Source organism: Actinia tenebrosa, unplaced genomic scaffold (assembly GCF_029948245.1).
Source record: "Actinia tenebrosa isolate PJP-AT-01 unplaced genomic scaffold, QUT_ActTen_1.0 PGA_scaffold1__47_contigs__length_23844297, whole genome shotgun sequence".
In the NCBI taxonomy this organism is placed as follows: domain Eukaryota; kingdom Metazoa; phylum Cnidaria; class Anthozoa; order Actiniaria; family Actiniidae; genus Actinia; species Actinia tenebrosa.
In genome coordinates this window covers 1,387,586-1,415,560 of record NW_028292578.1, presented here as the reverse complement: position 1 = coordinate 1,415,560, position 27,975 = coordinate 1,387,586, and the positions used below count along the sequence as shown (strand labels likewise).

The following is a 27,975-nucleotide window of genomic DNA, read 5'->3' as shown; positions in this document are numbered from 1 at the left end:
TTCTCGTACGGAGATTTTAAAGTGATATTTAGTCCAAGCCTAAAGGAAGGTCAGTTTATTTTATTCCATCCTCTCATTCTCATCTCCAATGAGCCCCAAATTTTCAGCTGCTCATTTCAAATCTAACAGCCCCCTCGCCGATCCCCTCTCGCGCCCCCAATGTTGACGATATTTTTATATGTTGGGTTCCCTGTGTATCACACCACTCCAGACGCGAGTGTGACGAATGCGGTACGTTTGTTTTTGCTTCGCTACATAGAAGTCTGCTCAATAAAAGCAGAGCGAAATCTCGTCGCCAAAACTCATATCCATAATTTCCGCTTTCTTGTCATGATGGCTGCAATAACGACAATGCAATTAGGAGGATTGGCGATTATTTTGTCCTTCGTATCGATGCGATTACTATTGCTTATCTTCAAGTCTGTAGTGCGATACCCCAGTTCTATCTGTGAGGGACCGCCAAGAAAACAGTGGATGTACTGTAATATATCCATCTCTCTCGTACACTCCTTCGTCACTGCAGTCCTTTCAGTCTACAGGTAAGATCTGCTTGGGTAGTGGAGTGTTTGTTAACTCGTTAAAATACAAAGACGATTACTGTCCTTTGGCGCGCGAGTCGATGGAAGTCGTTCCAGTAGTTACAACCCGCACACTACCCCGTCTGCGCTCACTAACTTGCCTTGTTTTTATAGCTTTTTTGACGAGCCAGCTATGCTCTCAGATATGATTGGAACGTGGACTTGGATTTCTTACTACCTGGTTTGCTTTTCAATGGGTAAGTCTATAAATATTTGCTGAAAAGACTGCATATACCATTAAACTAATAGTGATAGTTATGCAAGAGTCAAGTGAAAAAGGCATGTTATGTAATAATAACAAGAAATTTTGTCAAAATTTTTTTGTTTTCGTGGAAAAAATTGTAAGATCTCTAAAATGCGTGGGGACATGTACATTGTATTACTAGTAAGTTATTCTTTTCACTCTTTTTGCTATTCACAGCCTTTGAGGCCTCTAGAGACTCACTCGTTTTTACAAATATATAGTTACGTAATAAAGTTCACTTTGAAAATCAAAAGCAGGGCAGTTCATTATGTACCTGCAGTCAAGGAAAAATCTATTATTTATTTATCAGGGTTTATTTCGAAATTATACGAATAGCATGTTCATTTGTAAGTATGTTAAGAACATTTCAAGACGTCACTGGTTAATTTTCACGCTTTAGAAAATCACGCATTGTAATATTATTTCTCAGATATGATGCAGCAGTGACATTTTTTTAAAAAGAAACGTAAAAAAATACGATGTACTTGTATTTTCTTGTAATAAATAATATGTAAAAAATGAGAAAAGTAGACAATGCTGTGACAGTATCGTAGCAGCTTTTTACTTTAAGTTTACAATGTTTTCATAATTTCACAATTAAAAGAAACAATTTGACAAATATTGTTAATGATGTTTTATAGCAGTGACCTGTACAGGCATGCACACAACGTAAATTCTAATGTTGTGTGCATGTGTGTGTGCACTACACCTTCCATCATTTGCATGTTTTGATAGATGTGTGGTATATGTGTCACACTTTATATTTAGAAATTGCTTACTTTCGATTGATGTCATTTCATGCTGGATCAAACCTTTTCAATTGAAATCTTTCTGGTTGACAGCACATGGTTGTCAGTATTTGACAGCCATTTGGAGCAGATAATAAAATTCAAAGACATTTATCAGCTAACTGAAACCCAGCAATTAGTGCAATTTGTAACAAGATTTTTCCCCATTTTAAAATACCCTTCATCAAATGAATTTTATCGTCCATGCTTAACCGTGTCTCGTCACCTTGGTAACTAAAGTAATTAATTCAAGCTTGAGGTGCTTGATGGAAATTGTAGTATGAGCTGTCTATATGCAACATTTAAATATCTTTTGTGCAGTGTAGATGTTGCAAGATTCTATGGCACTTGAAATCCTTATAAAAATCATTTGATTTACCATTTTGAGTCTCTAAAATCCCGTTCCCTGTGTATGAGGTACCATTTTTCTGTGAAAAATATGAGGAAATCCCACTTTTTCCATCTCATTCCTTTAGTTTAGACAATAGAATTTAGACAATAGGAGTGCAGACAGGTTACAGTGAGTTGTTTGGGTTTATGTCAATCAAATTTAAAGAGTTTTGATTGTTTTATATTACCAGAACCAAAAGGTTTCAGATCAGATTTCAACTAATACATGCACAAAATAAAAAAATCTCTCTTCTTATGGTGGGTTACAAAACTCCACTCACATGTTTAACCAGCCAATCATATAGCACATTGATATAATAAGAGCCAGAGAACTGGATAATTTGATTGGCTAACGCTATCAGTTCAATTTATGTCTAGTTTACTGTTATCTGGTTATTCAGTTATATTCAGGTGGTCCCAGTTAGTGTGTCTGCACAGTAGAAGCTTAGACCACCCATGCCGAGTGCTGTCTGTCTTACCTGTTAGCTTCCTCCCTAGCAAATGACTATTCTGAGTACATGGCATTCTTTCAACACTTATCACCACTGTATGTATAACTTCTCAATATTTAGATAGGGAAATAAGATGTTTTTTATTTCATTTTTCAGGTTATTTCATACACGACTTCTTTGACCTGGTATTCAATGATTTAAAAAATTCAGGAGTAATTTTGATACATCATGTGGTGGTGAGTTCTCTGGAAAATCTCAACATTATTTATAACACTGATTTGTGATACAGTGTAGGTCAAGGCCATATGCATTATCAGGTCACGACTTTACCTCACTAAATTAGTACAGTTGTGTGAAATAAAAATCAGAAATTGAAAGAGTACCTTGATACATTTGAAGTACCAGCAAACAAAAAAATCAATATTTTACCAGGATTTTTATCGAGTATGGGGATGTCTATTCTGTTATTTTCTGTGGATATTTAAACCCTCTATCTAAACATAGGCTGATTTAAGTATCAATAGATATGATGAAATCATTACTTAATTAGTTTTGATTTCTTGGTATATTTTTCAGGTTGTTGGTGCATTTGGAATAGCAGTCTTCTCTGAAAAATACATAGGCTTTGCAATGTGTTCTCTTCTCATGGAAATCAATAGTATTTTTCTCCATGTTAGGCGACTGATGTCCTTCCATGGTTTCAGCAAGACTAGTACCATTTATGAAATCAACGGTATTTTACTACTAGTCACCTTCATCATGTTCCGCTTTCTATCCAGTGGGTGGATGTTGAACTACGTTATCAAGAACCGTCATGCCATGCCTTTGGCGCATGCAGTTTATGGTTCACTTGGAATGGGGAGTTTAATTGTTATCAACATCTTGTTATTTTTGATCTTATGGAACTCTGACTTCAAGAAGCGTTTACAAATTAAAGATGACTATTAGGCTATTATTTTAAATGATGATCAACAGTTTACATATAAGATAGATTTTAGTTTAAGATGCTATAATCGAATTTTATGTATACCCTAAAACAGCCTCTGGGCTAATAATGATCAAAGTCAGAGGAGAGCTACTGTAACTCACAGATAGAACCCTGAAATGATCTCTGCAGGGCTGATAAAAGCCAGGGCATGGCTAACTCACACATTGAACCCTGAAACAATCACTGGGCCAATCAAAGTCAGGGCACGGCTAACACACATATTGAATTGCACTTTAGCATGTTAGGTTTTGTGGGAAGGAAAACTGGAAACCTGGAGAAAAATCCTTGAATCAAGGGAGACACCTAACAAAGTACACTCACATGAGATGCCGAGTCTGTGATTGCTGTAAATACTGTAGATAATTCTACGAAATGAGATGCAAGTGATGTTCCTAAAATTTCTCTTGATTATGAAAGCAATTTCATAGGGAATCAAGTTCAGTTTCAATTTCAAATCGTTTCGTGGTCATCCAAGGAAATTTGGGAAAGTTCTACTTCAAGGAAACGTACACGTATAGATCCCAATTTTTTTGACATATAGATCTGAGGCCAAAAGACCTACAACATTTCAAAATCGTGCATCCTTTTCCATTTTTTATTGGTAATGCACACTGTTATATAGAGATAAAAAAACATGTAATATATATAATTATTTAAATTAGGTGAATGGATAAAACATGTTGATTACATATGGGAAAAAAGCAATGCATGAATTATGTGATGTAAAAATGCATTAATTGTAATAACTCTACTTAATCTAATACCTCAAAAAAAATTTCAATGAGGTACAAATGGTAGTTGTAAAATTTTGCCATCATTCAACTACCATATTGTCTACTAGGGGGAGGGATTAGACTAGAGTGCAGATTTCAAAAACAATTTAGTCCGGTAGTTTCAGATTCAGATTAAAATTTTAACAGATTGGCAGATCCTATAAATGCAGTGGATTGCAGATTTATCCATTTTTTGGTCCGGATTTTAGTTTTTGCTTGTCATAGAGTTTGGATTGCAGATATAAATCCTCTTCAGAAATGCTTCATGTTTATTTTTGTTAGCCAACACAAAAATACAATGAAAGCAACTATCAAATCATGGATTTGGATTTTAGCAGTTTTTTTGCAGATTACAAATTTCGCCATTAACGAATTTGCATACCCCTTATATTTTTATATTTTCTCTTTTAAGAATGTATCTATACTTTACTTTGCGGACACACTAACCGGGAACACTTAAACAAAATGTAAGATAAGAAAGACTTTAGCCAATCAGGAGAGAGCAATATTGGTATGATATTGACCTCGGCCAATCACAAGCACTCATTGCCACAGTTGTTGAGAACATCTAAGTTTCTTCTCAGTTCTATATCTTGGCTTCATTGCTTGCTCCTGATTGGATCAAGTTTGTTTCCTTTGTTTTCACTCTATATTGTGATCACAAGTGTGTTCGCACAGTAAGGATTTACCATGAAAGGCTTTAAATGCAAGTGCAAAAATGTTACCTCAAAATTCAAATTTAGGACATAGTATTAGTTACTGTATTAATTATTTTTGTTACTCAATCTATCTTTTTAATGTATGTCGTAAATTATTTGTTCTTATATTATTACACCTTTAGGATATTAGAGTGAAGTCATTAAACCAGTGAAATAGATATTTTATTATTTATTATTATATACACTTCTAGTAGCCCCTAATTCCATTGTTTTCTTTTGTGTCTATTTGACTATTACACGTTGACTAGTATTTTATATTTCACTGGTTAAATGCCTTCACTCTACCACTACTAGAATCCTTTACATAGTCTTTTCCTAACTACCAGTAACACCATATACTATCTTGCGACTTCCGATTGGGACCCCAATTGGCTATTCCAAGCAAATAAGGAACTTGGGTGAGTTTTAAACTTTTGACTCAGAAAAATAATTTGAAGAGGATTCGATTCTGGTAGTAGTGCATAGAATCAAGATGTAATAATGGCATTAGTGTCATAGGTTGAGAACTCTTTCATGCATAAATGAATTATTAATTAGAAATAATTATACTCTTTCGAGGCATACATACATAAGTTTCTTAGTAAACCATTATGTACATTGAAATAAATTAAAGTGATTTCAATAATCAAGTGTCATTTAGTTCTTTATAGACCCCTTGCACTAAATCCCTACCTGGGGGTCAGAACAATTTAACATTAACATCATAAAAGAAGAAGGGAATTGAATTCTTTTATTTTGACCTCCAGATTGAGCTGCTTTGACATCAAATGCAAAAGGTCTTTGAAATACTTAAGTGTACATGAAAATTTACAAAATATACCAAAAACATTTTAGTTACTGTAAGTAACTAAAATTTTTGGTAAAGACATCTGCTGTGTGCGGTAACTTGCATCTTTTAACTCCCCTTTTTTTTGTTTAAAAAATAAAATTTCTGTATTTCTACTTTTGTATGCCATTTAATAAAACCACTGACAGGTTTGCATATATCATACATACTAACTCAGTTCGCAAAACACAATCCAAAGTAAAGGTGCTATTTTTATTGACCTGCCATTTGATTGGACTTGTTTCATGCCCTGCCCATCTTGATCCTGATTTTTTTAGTAACTGGCCCCCAAATCCTTCCTGGCCAAAAATAAACGATCCGTAATTTGGTGCTGGGTCATCATTAAACGTGATTGGGTCCAGAGCAAAATTACAGACTGAAAATGGTATCACTATGGGAATTTTTGGAGCTTCAATAAGACTATGTTAGAGTGTATTGCTGGTTTGCAGTCGTTCCCAAGAGAAAGAAATAACAAAAGACACGTCTGCCATGTTGGATAATATAACAAAAGAGATTCGTGATGAATCTTTTGTTAAATTCATCCAACATGATATCCATTCATCCCTTTCTGATAAGTCGGCTAAAGTCGTTTTTTTCTCCTTCTTTCGACGTCATGAATCATCTGGCATGCATTTGCACTATAAATGTTCCGTAGTCTTTTCTCTGATGACTCGGAGCGCGCTAAACTAAGGAATCATGATCATGATCTCCAACTGTTGCCAAGTCACACAGGTATTGTCTTGATTTCATATTATTGATCCATTTGTGATAGAAATGGGCAACAAATGGTTTCTCACCAAGAAGCAATGAAAAGCCATACCAACCAGCTACAGTGCTTGGACTCCCGTCCACCTACAGTCCTCATATTGTACGCTAACATTTCCCATGATTCGAAACACTCTCTGTGCCTCTTCCTAAGATGCTTTACTAGTCTTACCCTCAACGAATGCATTTCTAAAGCTTCTCTTTGAGCTGAGTTTAGCCCATTCTTTTCTTTCAATGATATGTCTAACAGGCGTAGATGGAGGTGTGTAAGAGGCTGTGCTTCCATCAGGATGTAGTTCATTGTTCGAAGCTAGTGGTCGTACCTTAATCTGTCTTATCATTCGATCTCCTGAGTCGATAGTCGCCAGTAACCGGCAAGAGCTCGCCAGTAAGAATACCTGTCAATATAAATATATATATATATATATATTTTTTTTTTTTTCATTAAGATCAACAAATGAAAATGAACTTCTGGTTCATGTGTAGAGTACTACAGCCGCAAAGCTATCATGAGACGGTTGAAGGGAGATCTATCAGTATTATTGCATTAAATTTCTAACTGGGGTTCACTGAAACAATAGAGAGTTTTAGATTGACTTTTTTTTCTCCCCGCAAACGGCAAACGTGATCACGTTTTCATAGTTTTCCTGTATTTTACTTTACCTTTTACAAACCTTCTCACCAAGCGTAAATACTCTTTTGTTTTTCTATATTACTTGGACTTTTTTGCGATTCTTTTTCAGTCATTTAAACGAATTTTTTACTGGTCAACTGACGTTTCACGTTTGCCGTGAACGTAAATCTAAAACTCTCTAATGAAAGATTTTTATCCCCAAGGGAAAGGAATTCTTTCGTTTGGACCCTAAGATTGGGAATAAGCGCAGGCGTCTAGGACATGATAATGACGGGAAGAAAGAACCTCGCGTCGTGTGTATGGACCAGAACACTAACTAGCCAGCCAGTAAAGAAAGAAAGAATGAAAAAACGAACAAACGAACAAACTATCAAACAAACAAACAAACAAACAAACAAACAACTTCCCCCGGTAATACTTCAACAAAAACGAACAGGAAAAAAAACGACGTACCTGTATGAGAGCCACCAAAACCGCACTAGTAGCCAGTGCAATGTTATTTCGTTTCACCCAGCTTAACAGTTGTGTGTAGCAATCCTACAAATGAAACCAGTCTTCTGATAAACAAATGGCTTTGATATATCTCCGTTTAGCAAGCTACAAAGAGGATTCAACGATGAAAAGTAGAGTCCTGAAGTTCTTAGACATTGCGAATATCAGTGGTCCATAAATGTGTTAAATTCCTACCGCCCCACGCGAATGCGCACCCTTCATTCTCACCCATCTCCTTCTCTCTGTGTGTGTTTATTGCGTAGTGCGCACAGAAAATAGTTTGACATAATGCTCACTCACACAACTGATCTTAAAGCAGCGAACTAAACAACCTAGCTGCACTGTCGTCGCAATGAGATCTATTCTATTGGCCCTATTTCTATTCTACTACCATTGCAATTAACAGTCGTCAACATTTTCGTATGACCGATGAAAAATACGTGGACGTGCGTGACCGTGACGTGGCCGTGCGTTAATGTGACGAGGCCACGCGTGACCGTGCCGTGGCCGTATGGCCTTCACGCATTTTGGTTGGATAAGCAATGATCTCACATACTGTGCATTGGTGTAAATATGATGTCGCCGTCAATCCCGTAATGTCCTGGTGATGTGTGCAGTGCCGTACCGTGACCATGACTGTATCGTGTTCACGCATTTTGATTGGATAGAGCAGTTTTCGTATGTCTGTGAAAATCTCGCGGCACAGTGACGGACGTGACACGGCAAGGGATACATCAGACCAATCACATTGTTCGAGAATTTACTCTGCATCCAATCAAATGCCCGGAACACGAAACATAAACACGGCGCGGACACGGTCACGCCAAGGTCACGGCACTGCCAGACCAATCACATCGCGCGAGAAAACAATCAGCCAATTAAAATCATCTGAGAAAACATCACGGTCACGGCAAGGCACGCAAACGGCAGTGAGATCTTCACAGTCATACGAAAACTGCTCTAAGCAATGATCTCACATATTGGGGTTATTTTTTTTTTTGCGCCGTGCCGTGCCGTGCCATTTCACAGTCATATGAAACTACTGGCGTGACTTACTCTCCGTCTGGCCATGGTATTGTCTGCATTTTTTTCATAGCACGATGAGTCCTCGGACGAACTGTGGCTCGTTATGACTGGATCCATACTACAGCATTCGAACTGTTGGAGTAACAGATTGGCATTACCTACCTACTAATATCAAGGATGGACACTGAGGTAACAACTAGACCCCCCATCCCCTCCCTCCCACGGAGTTAAAAATAATAAGAACAAAGGATAAGGTAAAAAGGACGCTATGTGATGCCTTTCAAGATAACAGACACCCCCTTGAAATCGTTCTGGATCGGCCACTGATTACCTACTCTAAAGGTTTGAACACAACATATACAGATCCGATTTAGTTTATTGGATTTACCTTTTCTTGGATCAGCGTTCTTGTTGCATCATTAGTAGCATTCCAGTTTTTCTCTACGAAGCCTTTGATCTAGATAATCATAAGGACGAAAAAGACTTCTGAGTTGATAAGGTTTCATTTAGTGTTCTATTTACCACCCCCCCCCCCCCCCGGGAAAATTTGTCTGTTGAAAGTATTGCAACAGAAGTCCATAACTATCTAGTTATGAACTTCTGATTGAAGTTGTTGCTGTTTATTTATTAAAATGTTGAAGTACGCGTTATAGATTCCCGTATACCCGTGCATTTACGCTGTTAAATGCGCGCCAAATCCCAAATCTTGTCGCGTTAAATCCCGGCGGACGGGGGTTTCAATAGCGCAGCGCACTGCTTCTAAAAATAGCTGAAAGATTCGGACAAACATTGCATTCTGTTTAACCGCTACGAGGATTATACGAACCGATTTTATTATTTTTACTTAAAGTTACGATAATAACCCATGTAAACTAAGATCAACTGCGATCGGCTGTGAAAATTATCTGCTGAAAGTAAACTTGTAAGGTTTTTTGTCCGAATTTCGCCTTTGTCTATTGAGTAGTGTATGAATGGAACTCAACAAGGCAGAGAAGAAGAGATTTGGAGCACAAATGATAAAATCTATTGAAGTAACGTTACGAACCTTATCTTGCTCAAAATACAGATAAAGCGACACAGAGAGCTCCGCTAGAAGTATGGTCATTATGAAACTAAAATACTAAAAGAAAATATAAACATATGAGAATTCATCCTGTGATTTCACGCTGTAGAGAAATTTATTTAATCTATAGTAAAACTGTGAAGTTTCGTGAAGATAATAATAATAATAATAATAATAATGATAATAATATGATCGCACGTAAATTACATATCAAAGGTATGAATTTTTTAATGAGAAATGTATGTCAGATTGGCGGGCAAATTGGATCGCAACCAGATTTCAAAAAACCCTTGTGAATAAATAAATAACGATGAAACAGTTTCCATGTTTGATCTATCGTTCGGCCAATATGGTGGCTATGACGTTCATCCCAAGAACTGACATTTCTTTGTAAAAGTTTTAAGTACATAGGAAATCGCACGATCTTGTTTACAATTCGGAATTGATAGGTAGGAGTGATGTTTTGAAAGTTTTCAAAATTGGACAAGCCGGGCGAGTCCAAGTTGAGAGGCTTTCAAAAAATCATGAGTGTCTATCAATTCCGAATTGTATCAGAAGATTTTGCGATATTTCTTTTACAATACAAAGATACAAATATAGCTTACATGATCTGAGGCTAGGAAACCGCACAGTTTCACTAAAATTTGGCTGCGAACTCTTTTTTGTGATAAAACAGAAAATTAAAATTTTCGATAGTGTGACGCCACAATGAAAAACATCAAAGGGACCTGAAAGGTACTTATATAAAGGCAAGAAAAATAAAGAACAAGCTAACTATACAACAATATTAAATTATTTTTCCCCCCATTTACTTACAATTTTTAGAAGACTTGGTTTTAGAAGAAGTATTGCGCAAGAGCCTAAAAAACCTACGAAAAAAGAGGCTTTGATCAAAATTTAATTATTGATGGTCCTAAAGCAATTATTCTGAGATTGTTTTCTAATACAGGGTATATACACATCCTTCCTTTTCTTCTCTTATAAGATGAAGACAAAGCGAAATTAATATCGTAGGCCTACCAATGACGAAGAGTAGAACGGACAGTGCCAAATAGCAAGCAGATGCAGTCTATAAAAATAAAGAAATGCTAATCATTTTAGAGTAATGCAATGAATTTTTTCTCATATTTTTACACCTTTTACTGATTATTTTTTACGCTTTATACCAGTTGCCGGAGGCGATCGGCGAGGGGATTATAGTAGCTATTGTTTTAAGACGAAACGAGTTATTAAAGCGACAAGAAGACCCTTTGATTTTTGATAAGACAGTCTCATATTTTTGGGTGTTCTTAATGGTATTTTTTACATTTCATATGCAAGAAAAAGGGTCGTTTTTGTAGTTGAATTGCCAATGATTTGCTATAGTCTAGCATATAGAGACGAGATTAAATAACTCTCACCTTATCGCTGGCCATGTGATCGAATTCAGTCTCTTTACTATAAACCCAAATCGAAAGACCAAGCATTATTGAACCTCCAATCTGTATTAAAACCAAAAAAAAGTATTAACTACATGATATACGGACTGCTCGACATTTCTAATACTTATTAAATTTTGCAGGAACTTAACTCAATTATAAAATTATAAATGTGCAAAGAACACATGATATAAGCTTCGGTATTTCAAAGTTTTTAGGTTTCGTTCGTAAAAAAGTAGCCACAAAGCAGACGTACGAAAAGCAAACATAACACTCTTCGGGCATATTTGGATCTCTTTGCCTCTGTACTCTAAAGATAATAAATATCTGTTTACACGATATACAACGCTTTAAAAAATCGTTTTACTTTAGCGCATGTGTTCGATATTTAATTAAAATATATACTAAAAGAATTTTAAAAGCTTACCCAAATCAAAGTATTGAGAAAGAAAGCAGTCCATCTGATGCAGAGAGTTGATTTATTCATGAAAACCATCTTGGAGTATCGTCCAAGGCTTGATGAAGGGAATGTTGGTAAAGTGATAGTTTTCTTGCCGTGAGTTGTTGTGGCTCAAGGGCAAAAAGTCTCTTGGGGATTTGTCTTTGATTACAAATGTACGTCGTTATGGAGGTCACTCCATTGTCTTGTCGTTCACATGACAACCATCCCGGAAGCTGTTTTTCTATTGGATTTTTTGTCGGATCTTTACAGAATATTATTCTCCTTCAAGATTCCTTCAAGCAAACAATTCTTTTTTTTCACACACAGAGGTTTGCCAAATTCTTCAAAAGTGTAAGCGTAGACAATACGAAGTTGACCTTGTTTGCTTTTTTGTAGACTTTCAACAAACAAAGCACTAAGTTCCATTTATCCCTAGTTTTCTATTTCTGTCAAAAAGTGACTTTCGGCCCTGTCACGTGACACTAAGATAGACCAGGCGAAATTAGAAAGTATTGCTTTCAACGATTTGTTTTCCGTTCTGATAGTTATGACTAATATATGTTCTAATAAACCGCAACGTTTTGACCCAAATTTATTTAAGGACCATTTATTATATTCAGAAGGGGGATATGGGTGAGAAAATGGGGGCCTTAGAATTTTACTGACCCTGCAAATTTGGGTCTTGAAATAGTTGATGAGATACATATACGGGAGTGTATAAAATGTTGGAAATAAAAAGGCAGTCCCGAGACTCCCCCCAAAACTTGGATTTACTAAAAAATAATTTACTTTTCTGTTTCTCAGCCATACCCCCACCCCTCCGATAAATAATGAGTGTCCCTATAAAGTACCCTTAAATTAAGCCAGTTTTACCACACCTTCCTGGTCGTATGGATTAATAATAAAGCTACGAGATTACAACCATTCAAACCAAAAGTTTGGGTTACCTGTGATTACCTTTCTTCGCGGGAAATTCAAAAATATCACGTGTCTCCCAGAATTCAAAGCGAGTATTATTTTCAAAATGGCGACTCAGGTTGGTAAATGGGAAGTTGTAGGAAAAGGAAACAAAAGACGTGCAAATCACGACAAGAAAAAAGAAAAGCCCAAGATCAATGATTCCCCAAAGATTGACGTAGCAAGTAAGCACCTAATCGTGTCAAATTATCACCTATTTTAGCCTTGTTGTATTTTTTAATCCATCACTAACGCCGGCTAATGTTGTCTTGACACGTAGGCTATTTTAAAATAAAATTTAGGACGATAATCAAATATGATAAATTGTTTTCAGTGCCTTGGAATCAAGCCTTAAAAGACATAAACAAGTTTGACAAAGTTTATTTAGTTGTGCCTTGATAAAACTGCATTTAAGTTGCTAGAATCTATATCTAATTAACTATGCTAAGTATCTTATATAAGCTTATAAAAATTTGAACAAAAACTTACGGTACAAAAATAATTTCGATTTAAAAAAAATTCTTAAAAAAAAAGAACTTAAGTGTAATTTCCTAGGTACCATACGAGTCTTGTCTAGAAAACAAGGATTTGACAACAAACAAAACAATCTATAAGCTTATGAGCTTATATTTCGAATTTCAAAATGCGTTTCTTAATAATCGCTTACAATAATGGGATACTTAGCCTATTACTTAGGTGTTTTAGCTTATAACAAATATTCCTTTTTAATATTTCTCGTATTTTCCGTTTGATTCTTTTTGCTTAAAATTTCTGATATTTTAGAGTAGAAAGTATGAAATTCTGATAATAAAGTGAAATGCTGGTGTGAAATAAAGAAAAAAAAATGCACCTGTAAGTGAATGTTTACATATTTGTTCAAACAGAAAGACACTTGGACAAACATAAGTTTAAAATGAGAGGACATATAATTTCCATTCACTTTTAAAAATGTCTTTAGACCTTTAAGCTTGTTCATAATGTTTTCAGATCGTATCATTCCCTAGAGTATCATTTCTTTGTTTAATTGTTGTGCATGAGAAGATACATGCATATGAATACAAACTTTATGGCCAAGCTAAAGAGTTCTATTATGATTTTAAATTATAGGTCCTGTTCCGCAAGCCGAAACTATCTACAAAGCATTTGAGAAGCATGAAAAGAAACTAAACAAGGACAACAACCTCTTTAATCCCTACGAAAACAAGGCCGAAGAAAGGCATGAATCGGACAAAGGACAAGATGTCAAAAAGCCTATCAAGAAGAAACCAGTTGCTGCGAAACCACAGAAAAGTGACAGAGAACAGCTAGCAGAAGCTATTAAGAAAGTAAGGCCTCTTTACCCAGATAAATTGCTTACATGTGAATCTTGAAGAATTTATGAAAAAATTGCAGGGGAACTGATTTTGACCCTGTTTTCTAGAGAGGTCATACACCTTTTTCCAAAAACAATTGTCAGTTGGAGATCTGAAATCTGGAATTATCTGAGTCCAATTTGCGAGCGAGGTCATCACTTAAAGGTGATGGCCTATTTAGGTATTAATTCATTGCAACTACTAATGAAAAGGCAAAACAATTATCCCTTTAGCTCACAGCTTAAAATTCATTTTGGCCTCAGATTTCAGATCTCTGATCGAAAGGTGAGGCATATAAAGAAAGCATATAGGCCTTAGACAATCCCCAGGTACCATATTCTTTTGATGTTATTATAGCTTAGTGAATTAAAAATGTATTTTGTTTGTAGCTGGACATCGTGCTGATGAAGGATATTCTTGCCAAAGATGAAGCTGCATTCCCAAATAACCCATCGGTAAGTATAACGCTGGACAATGAGTAGAATAGACAGGTTATAAGAATCATGCAAAACTATAGTGCTAGTTGTTGTGATGCTTCAATTCATGAATTATTTCCATCTCAGTTACTTTTTGTATTCTCATAAGCTATGGCTCAAGGACTTGGCATCTTATCTTCATTTACAACTCCAAAATGTTTCTCAAAAGGATCTAGTTTTTGAGGATATGCCTTCAGGTAAAAAAACAAATATTCCTTGTGTTATTAAAACTAATTATTGTATAATTACATAGTTATATAGTTCATATATTTTATAATTAAATGTCTTTATATATTTATTTTATTCCAACAGACTATCCTTTTTGCTTGTTGAAGGATGACATGAAATCCTTCATCATAAAAATACTGAAGAATGTTCCATCAACCACTCTTGATTTGTTCTTCCAATATTGTATGAATGAAATGGTGCAGGAATTGAGCCGAGGTGAGCTGATAAGGACAGAATGAAAAAGGGATGGTTTGTGCTACAGTGTACAGTACCATCTCAAAGCAGTCAAGTTGGTGTGAACAATGAAATTACTTTATTTAAAGGGGCACTTGGATGAAAACGCCCCAATTTTTGAAAGTCCAAATAATTGAAGTATATGAGGATAATATGACTCAATTATGACTATGTAAACCAGATTAGTGAACATTTTAGCCTGGGAGCCACTTGCTATTGAGATATTTTGGTTAAAAAGCAGAAAGAACAATAGGGTTGAGTAAATGACGTCATTTACTCCAAATTTAGATGCCGAATGAAACTGATAATTTTTATCCGCTACATTTTACTTTTAAGAAAGTGTGTTGCTTGGCTACTATTAGGGCCATATAAATACGTTTAACTAAGTTTAAAGTCATTTCCAATTTTTATCCATTTTCATCCAAGTGCCCCTTTAAGAAAGATCTCCTCTGGAGGAAGAGGTTGTTTTATTTTGCAATCCAACCATATAAATGCATGTACAAACCCCTGTATGGGCCTTTTTCAAACAGCAGCCATGTTGGTTTGAACAGTAGAGTCCAACACACATGGTATCACATTGAAGTACTTGAGAATAAATTTATGCGAGTGAAACAAAGGTTTCTATTCTCATGAAAATAAACATGGCCGCCTTGTGATAAAGGACCACATCGGTTGATGAGTTGTTCTTTCTTTCATTAATTTTATGATTTATTGATTTACTCATTCTTTATCCCATCAATCAATTCATGCATCTATCAATCTATCTATTCTATTATTCATCCATCCAATTCCATAACATTCACACCGTTTATTTATCCATCCATCAAATCCCATCATATCAACCCATCAACACATCTATTCATCCATTTTCTATCCATCTATCCATCATTATGTATTTCATAAGTGCTATGCGGTCCACATATTCTCATCTATTCATCCAGTCATTTATATGTCTATCCATTCATCCATATTCAAAATAAATCAAATCTACCATTGTGATTATAATGATGGCATATTCTGGTTATTTTAGGCCATTCAGCATATGGAATGCAGCTTATGATTCAATGTACAGTCAAAGTGTGTCCCAACATTACTGTCACTAGACTTGAAGAGGTTAGTTACTAACCTTTATATTCTGATACTACATTTATATTCTAATACTACATTAACCTTGATGCTTCATTTTTTATGCAACCAGTGTATTGAATCAGATTTACAAAAGGAACAAAACTGTTGGGTGATTGTAGATCTGCTACGACAGATACAAAATAATGTTGTATTGAAATTTGAAGCAATCATTTAAATGTTTTTGAAAAAAAATTGAAATTAAGGTTTTTTCAAATGAAAACAATTCCGCATCAGAATGATAAACCTCTTCACCTTAGAATGCTTAATTATACTTTTCTAAAATGTGGGGTTATTTTTAGTATGAAGAGATGCTAAATGGCAGGAAGAGTAGACCAAGAGAGGCGTTAGCCATCATGTGGGCTTTGGGACAGCTACCTGGAAATGACCTGGCTCAAGGATTAAAAGGTAGGTTGGGATGGTCATTACAGTGCAACTATTGTAACCGCGGCCACTTAGACTAGTTAGACAAGAGAACCAATTAAAATGTAGAATGAAAACAATGCATTCAAATTTAGGTCATGGAGCCCAATCAGAAACCTAGACTGCAGGAGAAAAGTAATTTGACCCTGATGTTACATGTAAACAACTAGATAGCCGTCGTCATTTTCTTGTGGGAATGAAATGATATGTTGAAAGGCTATTGTTATCTGCTGCTTTCTGATTGGCTCCACTACCCAAAGTTGGGATGTATTGTGTTTATTCTACAATTTGATTAGTTCTCTCTGCCCAAGTGGCCCCAGTTATAGTACTTGCACTATAAAGTGTTTTTTCTTATAATGCATTCATCAAATACATCTAAGTAGAATATGTAAATTAAGGTAGCACATAAGATTATATTCTCCTGTGACCAACTTTTGTTTCAAATCATTTTGCCTTATTTTCTTGAAGTTTTTCACCACATATATTTTATTCTTCATAGTGTGGACTACAATCATGATGCCAATGATTTATTCCAAGCAGCTTGCAAAGTTCTCAGTTAACTATTTGGAGAAGCTAATGCAGTAAGTTCACATTACGCAATATTACAATAAGAATGTCATTGAATATTTAGACACTGATATGAGGCTAACCCTGTGTGAATGAGTCTGTAATCAAGGAACATGGCGGTAATTTGGAACTCAAAAAAAGTCTATAGGGTATATAATATGGTCAATCTCAAGGTCAACTCAGCTGGTGTCTCTGTTTTCATCACTGTAATGGTAATTTTTTGTAGTCTCATTCTGACAATTTTTCATTATCATTTGTACAGGAATGCAAGCACTGAACTTAAGGAAGGTCTGATGACTTCTAAAGATTTCTTCAATGTCTTGGCACTGACCTTAGGCTCACGATCTCCTCTGGTTAGCAATCATAAGTAAGTAATCTGTAGATTCCAAAACTTTATAAATTCATGTTCTCACACACCACTGGGAGCTATTGTCCAGCTGACTGCCGCCAACTGACTTCTTTATTTCTGAATAACTCAACATATGCATTACTGTAATACATCATTCTTATCATCGCAACGTGGTTTCCATGAAAAACTACTCTAAAGTCCTTCCAGCAATGCTGGCCTAGGGTTGGGGGGGTACTGTGGGGCTAGCTAACAGTCATGGCGGACGGCGAAAAAGCAACTGATGAAAACACTGACCACGTGACTAATATCCCTTGGCCCAGGCTCCAGTGGTGTGAGAAAACATTTTCCACTTATTTCGTACCTCAGCCAGTGGAAAATACAACTTTGAAATGGGTCCTTGAAATACAAACTGAAAATATTTCTCTTAAAAGTATTTGTCAGTAAAGCCTGATTTTAAACATATGCATGACTGCAGAGAGTCATTCATTATGAGGTTGAGGAAAAAACTGGGTCAAGATTACATTGCAGTGCATTGTGGGACTGTTTTAGAAGACGAATTATAAAATAACTGTTATAAATCTCGCATTCTGATTGGTTGGGAGCATGTGCTTTATGAGAGCACACACAAGCACACGCCCTTTGCATTTTATAAAAGAAATAAAAAACTTGCTTGGTGGGCTGTGTGGAGTTATAAAGCTCCACTACGCATCCTGCTTATCCTAACATTTCTCTCGTGTTCTGCCAATCCCCACGTGCTTTATAACTGCACACAGCACACTCGTGCATTTTCTATTTCTTCAATAGATGCCACCTTGGAAATATGTCCCTAAAACAGTCCCACAATGCACTGTAATGCCAACTCGACCCGGGTTTTTAATGAGAATGAATTTGCATGCTACATTCTCTCCTCTCGTTATATTTCCCCACCTCTCCTCTCCTCTCCTCTCCTCAAGTCACTTCTCCTGTTCAGTTCTATTTACTTTCACTTTTCCTGTACTTCATCAAAATAAATCTTCCCTCTCTTAATTCTAGCCTTAAAAGAAAAATGCTATCTCTCTACCCTAAGCTAAAGGTAAGCGTGCTTTAAACTACGATAAAATTATCGATCAAACTTGGAGCGTTCCAGAAACTATTTTCTACACTGTAATAATTTTTCGTACTTTCCCAGGCGATCTCATTCAGCAGTCAACCAAAGTCTAGTGGCCGAGTATACTTCCCATCTCTGCTGCGTTACCTCAAATGCTCCAATGAGATATCAATGGAATATCTAACCGAGGTTAGTTGCAGTAAACTTCAGTTGTTAAAAATTTTACATGTAGAAATGAAACGAATCCCGGTTGGCTCAGTTGGTTGAGCATCGGTCTATCGTGCGGGAGGTTGTGAATTCGAGCATCCGCCCGATCAACACTCAGGATCTGAAGATATCTAAGTAGAAGGTTGCTTTTGCTCTAAAATACCTCCAAATATCCTTGTCTCGGATGACCAAAATGGTATCCCATCTCATCCAGAGAAGTTTTCACCAGCCTTCTACGCAGACGTGACGTTCTTAAGGTCGTCACACAACGTTTTACGCAACGTCGCGTGACGACGATAAGAGCGTTTGTACAGGAGACTGTAGCCCTACATAAAGGGTTACAAATGAGTTTATCAGACCTGCACGTTTCATCCTCTCGTATTGTTGTTGTTATTGGTGTCGTTGTTCTTGTTGTTGATGATGCTGTTATCAAGAAAACGGTGTTACCCGGAACTCTCTGCACACTCAAAATGATGCTGACTTTTTGTTTATTTTCCATGTCAGGTGCTTGACTGTTTAACGTTTTGTTTGGAGAATGACCCCGAGTGTTTTATCATCTGGGTGGAGCTTTACCCAACAGCTCTAGTCGAGTCAAGGTATACGTCGTATAATAAAATGGGTTCCCCTGCAAAGGCTTCTTGGATTTTTGTTCGCGACGGATGTAGAATGGGGGTCTGACCATTCCCAAAACAATGGGAAAAATTAAAGATTTCCTGTAACTAGGCATAGGCAAGTGCTTCCAATGCTTCTTTGGTGCTTTCGTCACTTCCTTGATGATTCATTACTGAACGGAGTGCAGGAAAAGCTGCTCCATTCGTTATATAGTAAAGAAAGAAAAAACTTTGTGTCCAACAGATGTGTCAGTACTGTGCAGTGTTCTTGTTAGTAAAAGTATTGTGATTCAGGATTCAAGATTCCTTTGCACCCTTGATTCCCTCAGGTCCCTAACTCATATCTAGCGGGAGTGCTGCTTTCATTCTAACTTTGGTTAAGACACTGTAACAAATCATCGCCTGTTCCCCACCCCTTCTCCCTCGGGGCTTGTTGACTCATTCTTTTGATCTATTTTGCCTAAAGACACCAGTAATACTTTCAGATTTAATCTTGTATAAAGCTCTTTTGATTACAAGTATTGATGTTGATGATTCCTATTACATTACAGTGTATTGATATATCATGTAGTAGACACATGGACAACAAGATCCGCCAGGGTAGGTTATCATTATATATACCATACTCTAACAAACGTCTATCTATGTAGTCTATCTATATAGTGTCTCTGCCCAATCACACGAGCGCAATCGTACAATTTCCCACCACAACAAAATAGATTTTTGGTGGACGGAAGTCAAAGTGTTTCCATGATCCATAACATCTTTGGAAAATACAGTTTTCAATTTTTCAAGCACATGTAATGTCATGGAAACGCCTTGATTGACGTCCTCCTAAACCTACTTCGTCGCAATACAATGATTCCCCCCCCAAAAAACTTAACCACTCGCACTTTTTTTAGGTTCCCAAAGAAAAGTTTCGAAAAGCCATCAAAACGTTCCAAGTGTTTCACAGTGAACATGAAAAGGGAAAGCAACTGGTAAGAAAAAGTGGTAACAAGCTGTAAAGATTTTGAATCTTTAATCATGTTTCTGAATAGATCTTTCTCACGCGGCAGCCAAGCTCTTCTGCATCAAGGGCGGATCCAGCCAAAATTTTAGGGGGGCCTAATTGAGTTTAGGGGGGGCTAATTGAGTTTCTTCCGTCAACACAACGGAAAACAATTAAAAAAAGCATCTTATTCTTCGGTTTTTTTTCCTCTGCTGAATGGGGGCTTCAGCCCCCCTTTGTCCCCCCTGGATCCGCCCTTGTGCATGAGTTTGAACAGGCAGAAACATGGCTACCCTTGGGTCCAGAGGTTATTTATTGTCGCACTAGCGTTTACAACTACAGGAAGCGAAGTAGAACCTCTGGAGCCCAATGTAGAACATGGCTGCTGCGAGACAAAGATCCATGGAACAAAGAATGGGGCCAGAAGTCTTCGTTGTTGGAAAACTTTACCTATTTTTGTGTTTTCTTCTCCGAATCGCCCATCAAAATATTCACTGTAATTGTATTGAGTTTTAACGCGTCTAACATTCGCTGTTTTTCTCATTTTTAGCCTGGTTTCGAAGACTGCGTTCATGCTTGTGAGGTATGTTGTTGAGATAGAAAGAAACCATATATAATAAATATGACTGCACTTGGAGCTAAAGGGAGCTGAAGTTGAGCCCACACGAATATCTCCAGTTAATGTCGCGAAAATCTTTGAGCAGGTTCTTGATATGAAATATAAACTTGTGCATTTTTTTGTCGTTTTTAGCTCGACTTTTTTAAAATTTCTTCACTTGGTGGTCCGAACCCTACTTTTTTATAAGCCAAAATAGTCATTTCCGGACACTGTTTTTTGAGATTTAAACAAAAACAAACTTGGCAATAATGACAGGTGTCAATCACTTTCGTCTTCAACAACTTGCCACTAAAAGAAAACTTGTTTGCCTCAGTTTAACCCAATCACAACGTGGTAGTCCAACAAAAGTATTTCCCTCGATTCCTTAAAGTGCTACTACGACGAAAATCGCTCCAACTTGGATTCAGCTGAAACTTCCTAAGAATACTCTTTAAAGGTCCAATAATCACTGTATGAAGTGTTTTCTCGATATTCAGGACGAAAGTATGATATTTTTACGATTAGTTTTTGGAGTCTGTGACGTCATACACTCAACATCGAACATCGCTCCATACATTTCTTTGTAGTTTATGATCAAAATATCAGTAGTAAAGGGAGAAAGAAATACCCAAACACCCCAAAATATAAATTATAGTCACGAGTAATGTGAAATAAGCACATTAGCCACCCTTTGGGCTTCATAAGAATAAAATAAATTAAGGATTTATATACAAAGAAATATATGTAGCAATGTTTGATGTTGAGTGTATGACGTCACAGACTCCATAAAATAATCGTAAAAATATCATACTTTCGTCCTGAATATCGAGAAAACACTTCATACAGTGATTATTGGACCTTTAAAGAGTATTTTTAGGAAGTTTCAGCTGAATCCAAGTTTGAGCGATTTTCGTCGTAGTAGCACTTTAATATTCCGCTTTAACTTTTAATCCTCATTAGCATAATGGATCGATTTAACAGTCGTTAATTGTGATTGGTTCAGCTGTGCAGTGTTTCAGATGATAATATTTTGAACGGCTTTTCCCATCGTTATACATAATCTTCGCACAATCCAGTTCGAATGACCTAACAGAGTTCACAGGTCGTTTAAAGAAATCGAGAAAATGGTAGTAAAAGAAAAAGAACAAGAACAAGAACAAAACGTCGAAAAGGTTTGTCCGTCCTTCGAAGATATGTATTTTTGAAACCTTGAGTGTATTTTCGAAACGCTATAATTTACCTTGTTGTGAGCAGTACACTTTATGTTCTAATAAGAGAAACCTTTCTAACAAGAGAAAATGAGTTCATTTTCTATCCCTCGCAAGTACTTACATTTTTGTAACTATCGAAAAAATCTATGTACGTTGCATATTCAATTATCACTTAAGAATTATAACACATATTAGTCGTGTTAAACTATACTCTCTTTCTCTATCCCTAGTTTGTTTACACTTAGGATAAGATCTTTTCTTACCCTTCCAATTCAAAGTCTCTACTCAGTCATTTATCTTTAAGAGTTTTTTCTCTTGATACTTGATCAATAATTTTTAAGCACTAACCGCATGCTCAATAAAGTATTTTGTGGAGAGACGTTTTTTAACTAATTCGCGAAGCAATTTTTATTTTTATTGATCTGGTTTTTCGAATTATTTTTCATGGCTTGTGGTCCAGCGCATTCACAACCGGTACTGATGACAATCCCTTTTTTTATTTCTATTACATTTTAAAAACAATTTATAAATAAAGGCTGTAAACTAAAGCAATCTTATTCTAACAGTTAAAACAGACGAAATTCGAATACTGATTTAGGCATGACTCGAGTATAGGGTGCAAAAAATATATCCGTGAAATACTAGTAATACTTACTTACACTATTTTATGCTAATTCTATCGTTTTCTTTTGTTTAACTAGCATTAGTTTGAACAATTTAGTAATTAGTGCATTTTGTGTCCCTTTTAAATTATTTCCGAAAGTTGCTGAGATCTTTTTATTCATTTTATATGTAAAAATTGGATTCCTTTATTCAGCAATTTTTGTCGAATTTTGAAGATGTTTTTGTACCATGTACTGTTGATCTAAAATTCTGGGTGTTTACATTTGGGGTATTTGCATTTCTATTATGGGACCTATGCTCGTACCTGCAGATTCTGTCAATACACTTTGTTTGCAAGTTCAGCTCTTACTTTTTTATTCTGCATTGCTAATTATATCTCTTCAGGACTTTGCTTTAGCAACTCCAAGATATTTACTACAAAAATTGTTTCTCTCATCGCCAAAAAATTTTTAAATAATAGTATCTAGTATATGGAATTATGAAATATTAATGGATTTTATAGCGTGAACTTGAATTGATGGTGAGTGTGGGGCAACAACATAGCGGCTATTAAATTTGTCATCAGTTACGCATTGTATTGACCCATTAGCCTCGCTTTACTGAACTCAAATCTACCCCTACCCATCCCTTGGTTACTAGCAATCTATCTTTTCTTCTCTGGGCTTCCTGTGGAAATGTTTATAGCCACAGAAAGCCCAAAGAAGAGATGAGCGACGCTTGTGTAGAAGGCAACATGGAGTCTTTCACTTTGCGCCTCTTATCGTTTCAGACTGCAGAGCAGAAATTCAAGCAGAAGTCATCGTGCTGTTCCATCAAGGGTTTTTTAAAGTTAATTCTAGTGATTGTGCTTGGAGTGATAGCATTTGATCTCTACAAGCACAAGGGTTACGAAGGTAAGGGTCGTCTTTGACGTTCGATGGGCAATCGAAACTCATATGCGACAACCTGCGAAACCCGACACAAAGATTTTGATGCACACGATTCCATGAGGATGTGGGTCATTTTTGATGTTGGAGATAACAAACCTCGTTGTCGTCACCGGCTCGACACAAAGATTTTGATGCGCACGACTCGTATGCAACATCCATGCGACACTTGACAAAAATGTTTTCGATTCCCAACATTCCATGTGGGTATGGGGCACCTTTATTTGATCGACAATCAAAACTCGTCGTATGCCTAATCATGGTAAGTTCGGTTAAGGGGAAGCGCCATTATATTCTTTTCTCAGTGATGATTGCATTGATATTTTTCAGGAAGCAAAACGGCCTACTTTGCTAAACAGTACAAAATCGAAGACGGAGCTTTACGAGTTTATGGAAATGTTAAAAATGGCTTCAATAAAGGAAACAGGTTCGTTATGTTTTTTATTTCTCCTATCTGAGAAGCACTCTGTAATTTATTGTCCTCGCACTAGAAACGTATCTGTATGTCATAGACCTTTTCTGAGTTCAATAAACAGGGTGCATTCTGGTCTAGCTTCGGTACAGACCACACCATATAAGGCATCAGATGTTGGTACCGAAGCTAGACGACAATAGACCATGTTCGCCATCTCAGAACATTTCTGTCTGTCAGTTAACCACAGCCAGAAATTTCAAAACTGAATGCACACGATTAAACATATTTAAATAAGTTGAGGGATCGTGAAGAATCGAACCGCGGGCATATTGTTTTGCATTCAACTTATTAGCACACTTACTCGCTTACCCGACTTTGAATGAAAAAATTGTTGTTTTTTTTTTTTTTTTTCGCGTTTAGTTGGGTTCAGAAGAACTACCCAGCATACTACAGTCAGTTTCGAGAGTATATGGACCCAGCAGCCGAGTATGCCAAGGACAAGCTAGTAATCGCTGGCAATTACGTAGCAGAACAAACTAAACCAGCAAGGAAATATCTCAATAAGAAAATCCCCGAGATATTAGAAAAGGTAGGTTCATACAAGATAAGATGCCAACACACGACGCAGTGTTTCTTGCGCGTGTAAACGATCCACTGACCAAGTCCACTGACCTGCGCAACATTGAGCGCAACGTGGCAAAGTAAAAACATTGCGTTATGTACTTTGATATAAATCTCGCGTTCTGATTGGTTGAGAGCACGTCCTTTATAAGAGCGCAAAGCACGCTCTTTCTATATCAACTTTCGCATCCAAAATCACAGCTACTTTAATTCGTATTTTTTTTAAATATAATTTTAAAAAACTTGGTTTCTGTGCTGTCTGCAGTTGTTATAAAGCACTTGGGGATAAGCAGAACACATGAGAAGTGTTTCTCCTAACCTTCTCGTCCCGCTTCTCGTGTTCTGCTTATCACCGCGTGCTTTATAGCTGCACACAGCACGCGTTTCTATTTCTTCAGTTGTTTGTTTTCGTGCATCGATTTTTTAGAAGGCCTAATTCTGAAGTAGTACATCTTTATGTAGCGCCCTCTTGGGTGGTTTTGGTTAGTCTTGCCAGAAATATAAACAATTGTCATTGAGTATTTACGCGTGGAAAGCCTAAAGCCGTGCTTATTTTATTTATTTTATATTTATTTTCCTAGTTTGAGGAAGAAGTGCCGAAATATTGGGCCAAAATCCGCGGATTCTTCATCCATTACTGGAACATATATTGGCCTATAGTCCACCATTATCTAGTCATCTTACAAGATCTATTTCTCAAATACGTTCCTCCATTCGTCAATAAAGTCTGCGAAATGGCTTCATCATTAGGAAATAGGATTTACGACCTCGCACCAGATTTCTTCTCGTCGGTAGCCGTCTCCTTAGACAACCTGTGGCAGTCAATAGCCGAGAAAATCCCCAAAGTAGTTGCAGTGGTTAAAGAATACGCTGTCATAGCTATGAATATGATGATTAATTTAGCCAATCATGCCATAACATGGATTCAGAACTTAGCGAACAGGTAGAGTTGATAAAAATATTATATGGATGGATGGAAATTTAAAATGTGTATCACATTTATACCTCAGAGGCAAGGTCGTAGCACTCGATTTTAGGATGGGGGGTGGAGGCAATTTACCATTTTCTCCGCTGAATACACAGTAATACCGCATGAAAATTTTGGTACCCAAAGCAAACCTTTTCTTTTTTTGCCCGCCCCGTCCCTACGCTAGTGCTAAGAGGATGACTTTAAATGACTAAAAGTAGACGAGTGGGAAACGTGCGATACCTTATAGTCATATTGTTATTCATTTTGAGGTTGAGGAAAAGACTGGGTCGAATAGGTATTGCAGTGCATTGTGGGATTGCCTTAGGGGACGAGGTAGACGCCATCTTGGATCTATGTTTCCTAAAACATTCCCTCAATGCACATCTATGCGAGTTTTTTCCTCAACCTCGGTATGTTTAATAACACTTCATTCTAAGTCAATCAAAATCCATAAAAAATGCACTCATTTAAACTGAGTTTAAGATTAGTTTTTACTAGCGATGTTAGATAAAGAGCAAACGTTTTTGTCCATCTTGTTTGCGTCCGTGTATTTTAGGGATCTCTTTTGCTATTAAATCTATCACCACCCCTCCCCTCCCCCACCCAAACCAAAATAAGACATTCTAACTATCGTTGTGACATATTTCTCTTCAGTCCCGAGGCAGAGGAAGTCGTTACAAAGCAAGCCACGTCTAAAAGTGTCCCCAAGTAAGCAATACCAAACAAGATCCAAGAGATTCGCATCAAAATGCTCACATCTCAAGTCGTTTATATTATTGACGCCACTTTTGAAACAATAAATAGAAAACTTTACATCTGATTGACATGTTTACCAATAAATACTCATCTCTGATCCAGTAAATAGAGCGATATCACATAAGCAATGTTTAGCATGCAAATGAGCTGGTGAGTAAAATAGCATGCTAATGATGTGCTCACGTGGCTACACGCTTCGGTGAACCAGCTAAAGTTTTAAAAAAGACTATAACGACAAAAATTCGCTGGTACAAAATATTTAAAATGAATTATAACGATTTATAAGATATGGGTTTAATGCAAGCTTACTGTAAACAACATTTTTTGGGGTTCACATATCTCAAATATCTAAACAATCAAAACATAACAATTTTCATTTAAAGGAGTTTATAGACTGCAGAGTCGAATTTAAGATGTAAACTCCTTTCTATAATATATTTTTGACTTATAATTTCTATGAAATGCATTGATATCGTTCACTACAACTTAATGAAAATATAGAAGGACGGGTTTCCAGTAAATTCTTAGATTTGTTGAAAAAGTCTGACCCGTCTTTCTGCCAAAAACGCCACAAGCTCAATGCAAATTGGCATCAACCACCTTGGATGTCTCCAAATATTTGCTATAGCCTTATAAGTTTTCATGTCCTTGAAAACGTGTTCTACTTTAATGCGTCTTTTTGCCAAACACCTGTTAAATTTCCGAGCTCGCCTTTGGTCTCTAGCGTTCAGTAAATGCATTTGCATCGCTCGTATTGGAGTAAGTAGGGGTCCGCCGTCTGGGTAAGCTCTATCAGCTAGAAAATTAGCGTCACGCGGTAGGCTAAGGGGTTGTCCAGGTCCAATCGGGGTCATAAGCCGGTATGCAGTCGCATCGTGTGTACTTCCTAGGAAGCCAGCTTGCACAAAACGTAAATGCCCTTCGTTATCTATAACCAGCTGAGTGTTAAAACAGTGATAGTGACGGTGGCCACTGTAGAATTGTCTCTGTGGTTCGATTAAGGGCCGATAAATCTCGTGCGGAGTTGAATCAATCGCACCCACTGCATTCGGAAATTCGGGCCAATTACCCATCAAGTTCACCCATTCCAGATCATTGAGCCATCTTATTTGATTATGGAAGTACTGCCAGAGCTCAGGCAAAACTTTGTAAATGATCCGGACGACAGACATAGGATCGATGTCATACAATAGCGCCAGGGTGTCAACATGGGGATACTTCCTCAACCACATGAGCACTAACAAAATTTGGTTGATAAGATTTATCTTTTGTCGCCCTTGACGCTGTCGTGGTTGCCCGCGAACATTCAACTGAAAAAGGTTTGGTGTCAAATCTCTAACCAGTTGTAAAAAAGATCCTGGAGTCTCGCCAGTGTTCCTCCAAAATAACCAACACTGCCCAGAAATAAGAGAAAACACGTCCCGCCCTCGAAAGTCATATCCGTGAAAACCCGGTAGCAAACGCTGGCTCAAGGAAAAGCGACCACCTCTTAGTGGAGGCTGCAAGGCAACAAAAAGCAGCACGACCGCTATTAAGGTTCGAAGCAAGGACTGTAGCTGTACGAGATCCATCAGGTCTTCTCACATGCATGCACTGTATTTCATGGTTGCATGGTGATGCTAATTAAAGGACAATACAAATTACAAATT

At 36.8% G+C, this 27,975-nt stretch overlaps 3 protein-coding genes across 3 annotated transcripts; 2 read left to right on the top strand and 1 right to left on the bottom strand.

Annotated features, from left to right (window-relative positions):
• The first annotated feature begins 218 nt into the window (after window positions 1-218).
• LOC116305090 (TLC domain-containing protein 2) lies at window positions 219-5,557 on the top strand. Its single transcript, XM_031714924.2, has 4 exons — window positions 219-539; window positions 693-775; window positions 2,609-2,688; window positions 3,029-5,557. Exons 1-4 carry the CDS (start codon window positions 331-333, stop codon window positions 3,398-3,400), a joined length of 744 nt encoding a protein of 247 aa, XP_031570784.1. The 5' UTR covers window positions 219-330; the 3' UTR covers window positions 3,401-5,557.
• Window positions 4,465-11,881, bottom strand: LOC116305089 (leukocyte surface antigen CD53). Its single transcript, XM_031714922.2, has 9 exons — window positions 11,584-11,881; window positions 11,139-11,219; window positions 10,759-10,807; window positions 10,555-10,607; window positions 9,721-9,795; window positions 9,064-9,132; window positions 8,706-8,807; window positions 7,611-7,694; window positions 4,465-6,921 (listed from the first exon to the last, which is right to left on the bottom strand). Exons 1-9 carry the CDS (start codon window positions 11,650-11,652, stop codon window positions 6,673-6,675), a joined length of 831 nt encoding a protein of 276 aa, XP_031570782.1. The 5' UTR covers window positions 11,653-11,881; the 3' UTR covers window positions 4,465-6,672.
• A 738-nt stretch (window positions 11,882-12,619) lies between these two features.
• LOC116305095 (transmembrane protein 214-A) lies at window positions 12,620-26,390 on the top strand. The gene is made up of 20 exons (XM_031714929.2): window positions 12,620-12,740; window positions 13,663-13,880; window positions 14,297-14,362; window positions 14,493-14,580; window positions 14,696-14,827; window positions 15,876-15,958; window positions 16,273-16,378; window positions 16,893-16,974; window positions 17,223-17,327; window positions 18,342-18,381; window positions 18,478-18,585; window positions 19,108-19,199; window positions 19,766-19,814; window positions 20,117-20,194; window positions 20,756-20,788; window positions 23,408-23,531; window positions 23,895-23,991; window positions 24,400-24,568; window positions 25,182-25,543; window positions 26,225-26,390. Exons 1-20 carry the CDS (start codon window positions 12,623-12,625, stop codon window positions 26,280-26,282), a joined length of 2,208 nt encoding a protein of 735 aa, XP_031570789.1. The 5' UTR covers window positions 12,620-12,622; the 3' UTR covers window positions 26,283-26,390.
• The last annotated feature ends 1,585 nt before the right edge of the window (window positions 26,391-27,975 follow it).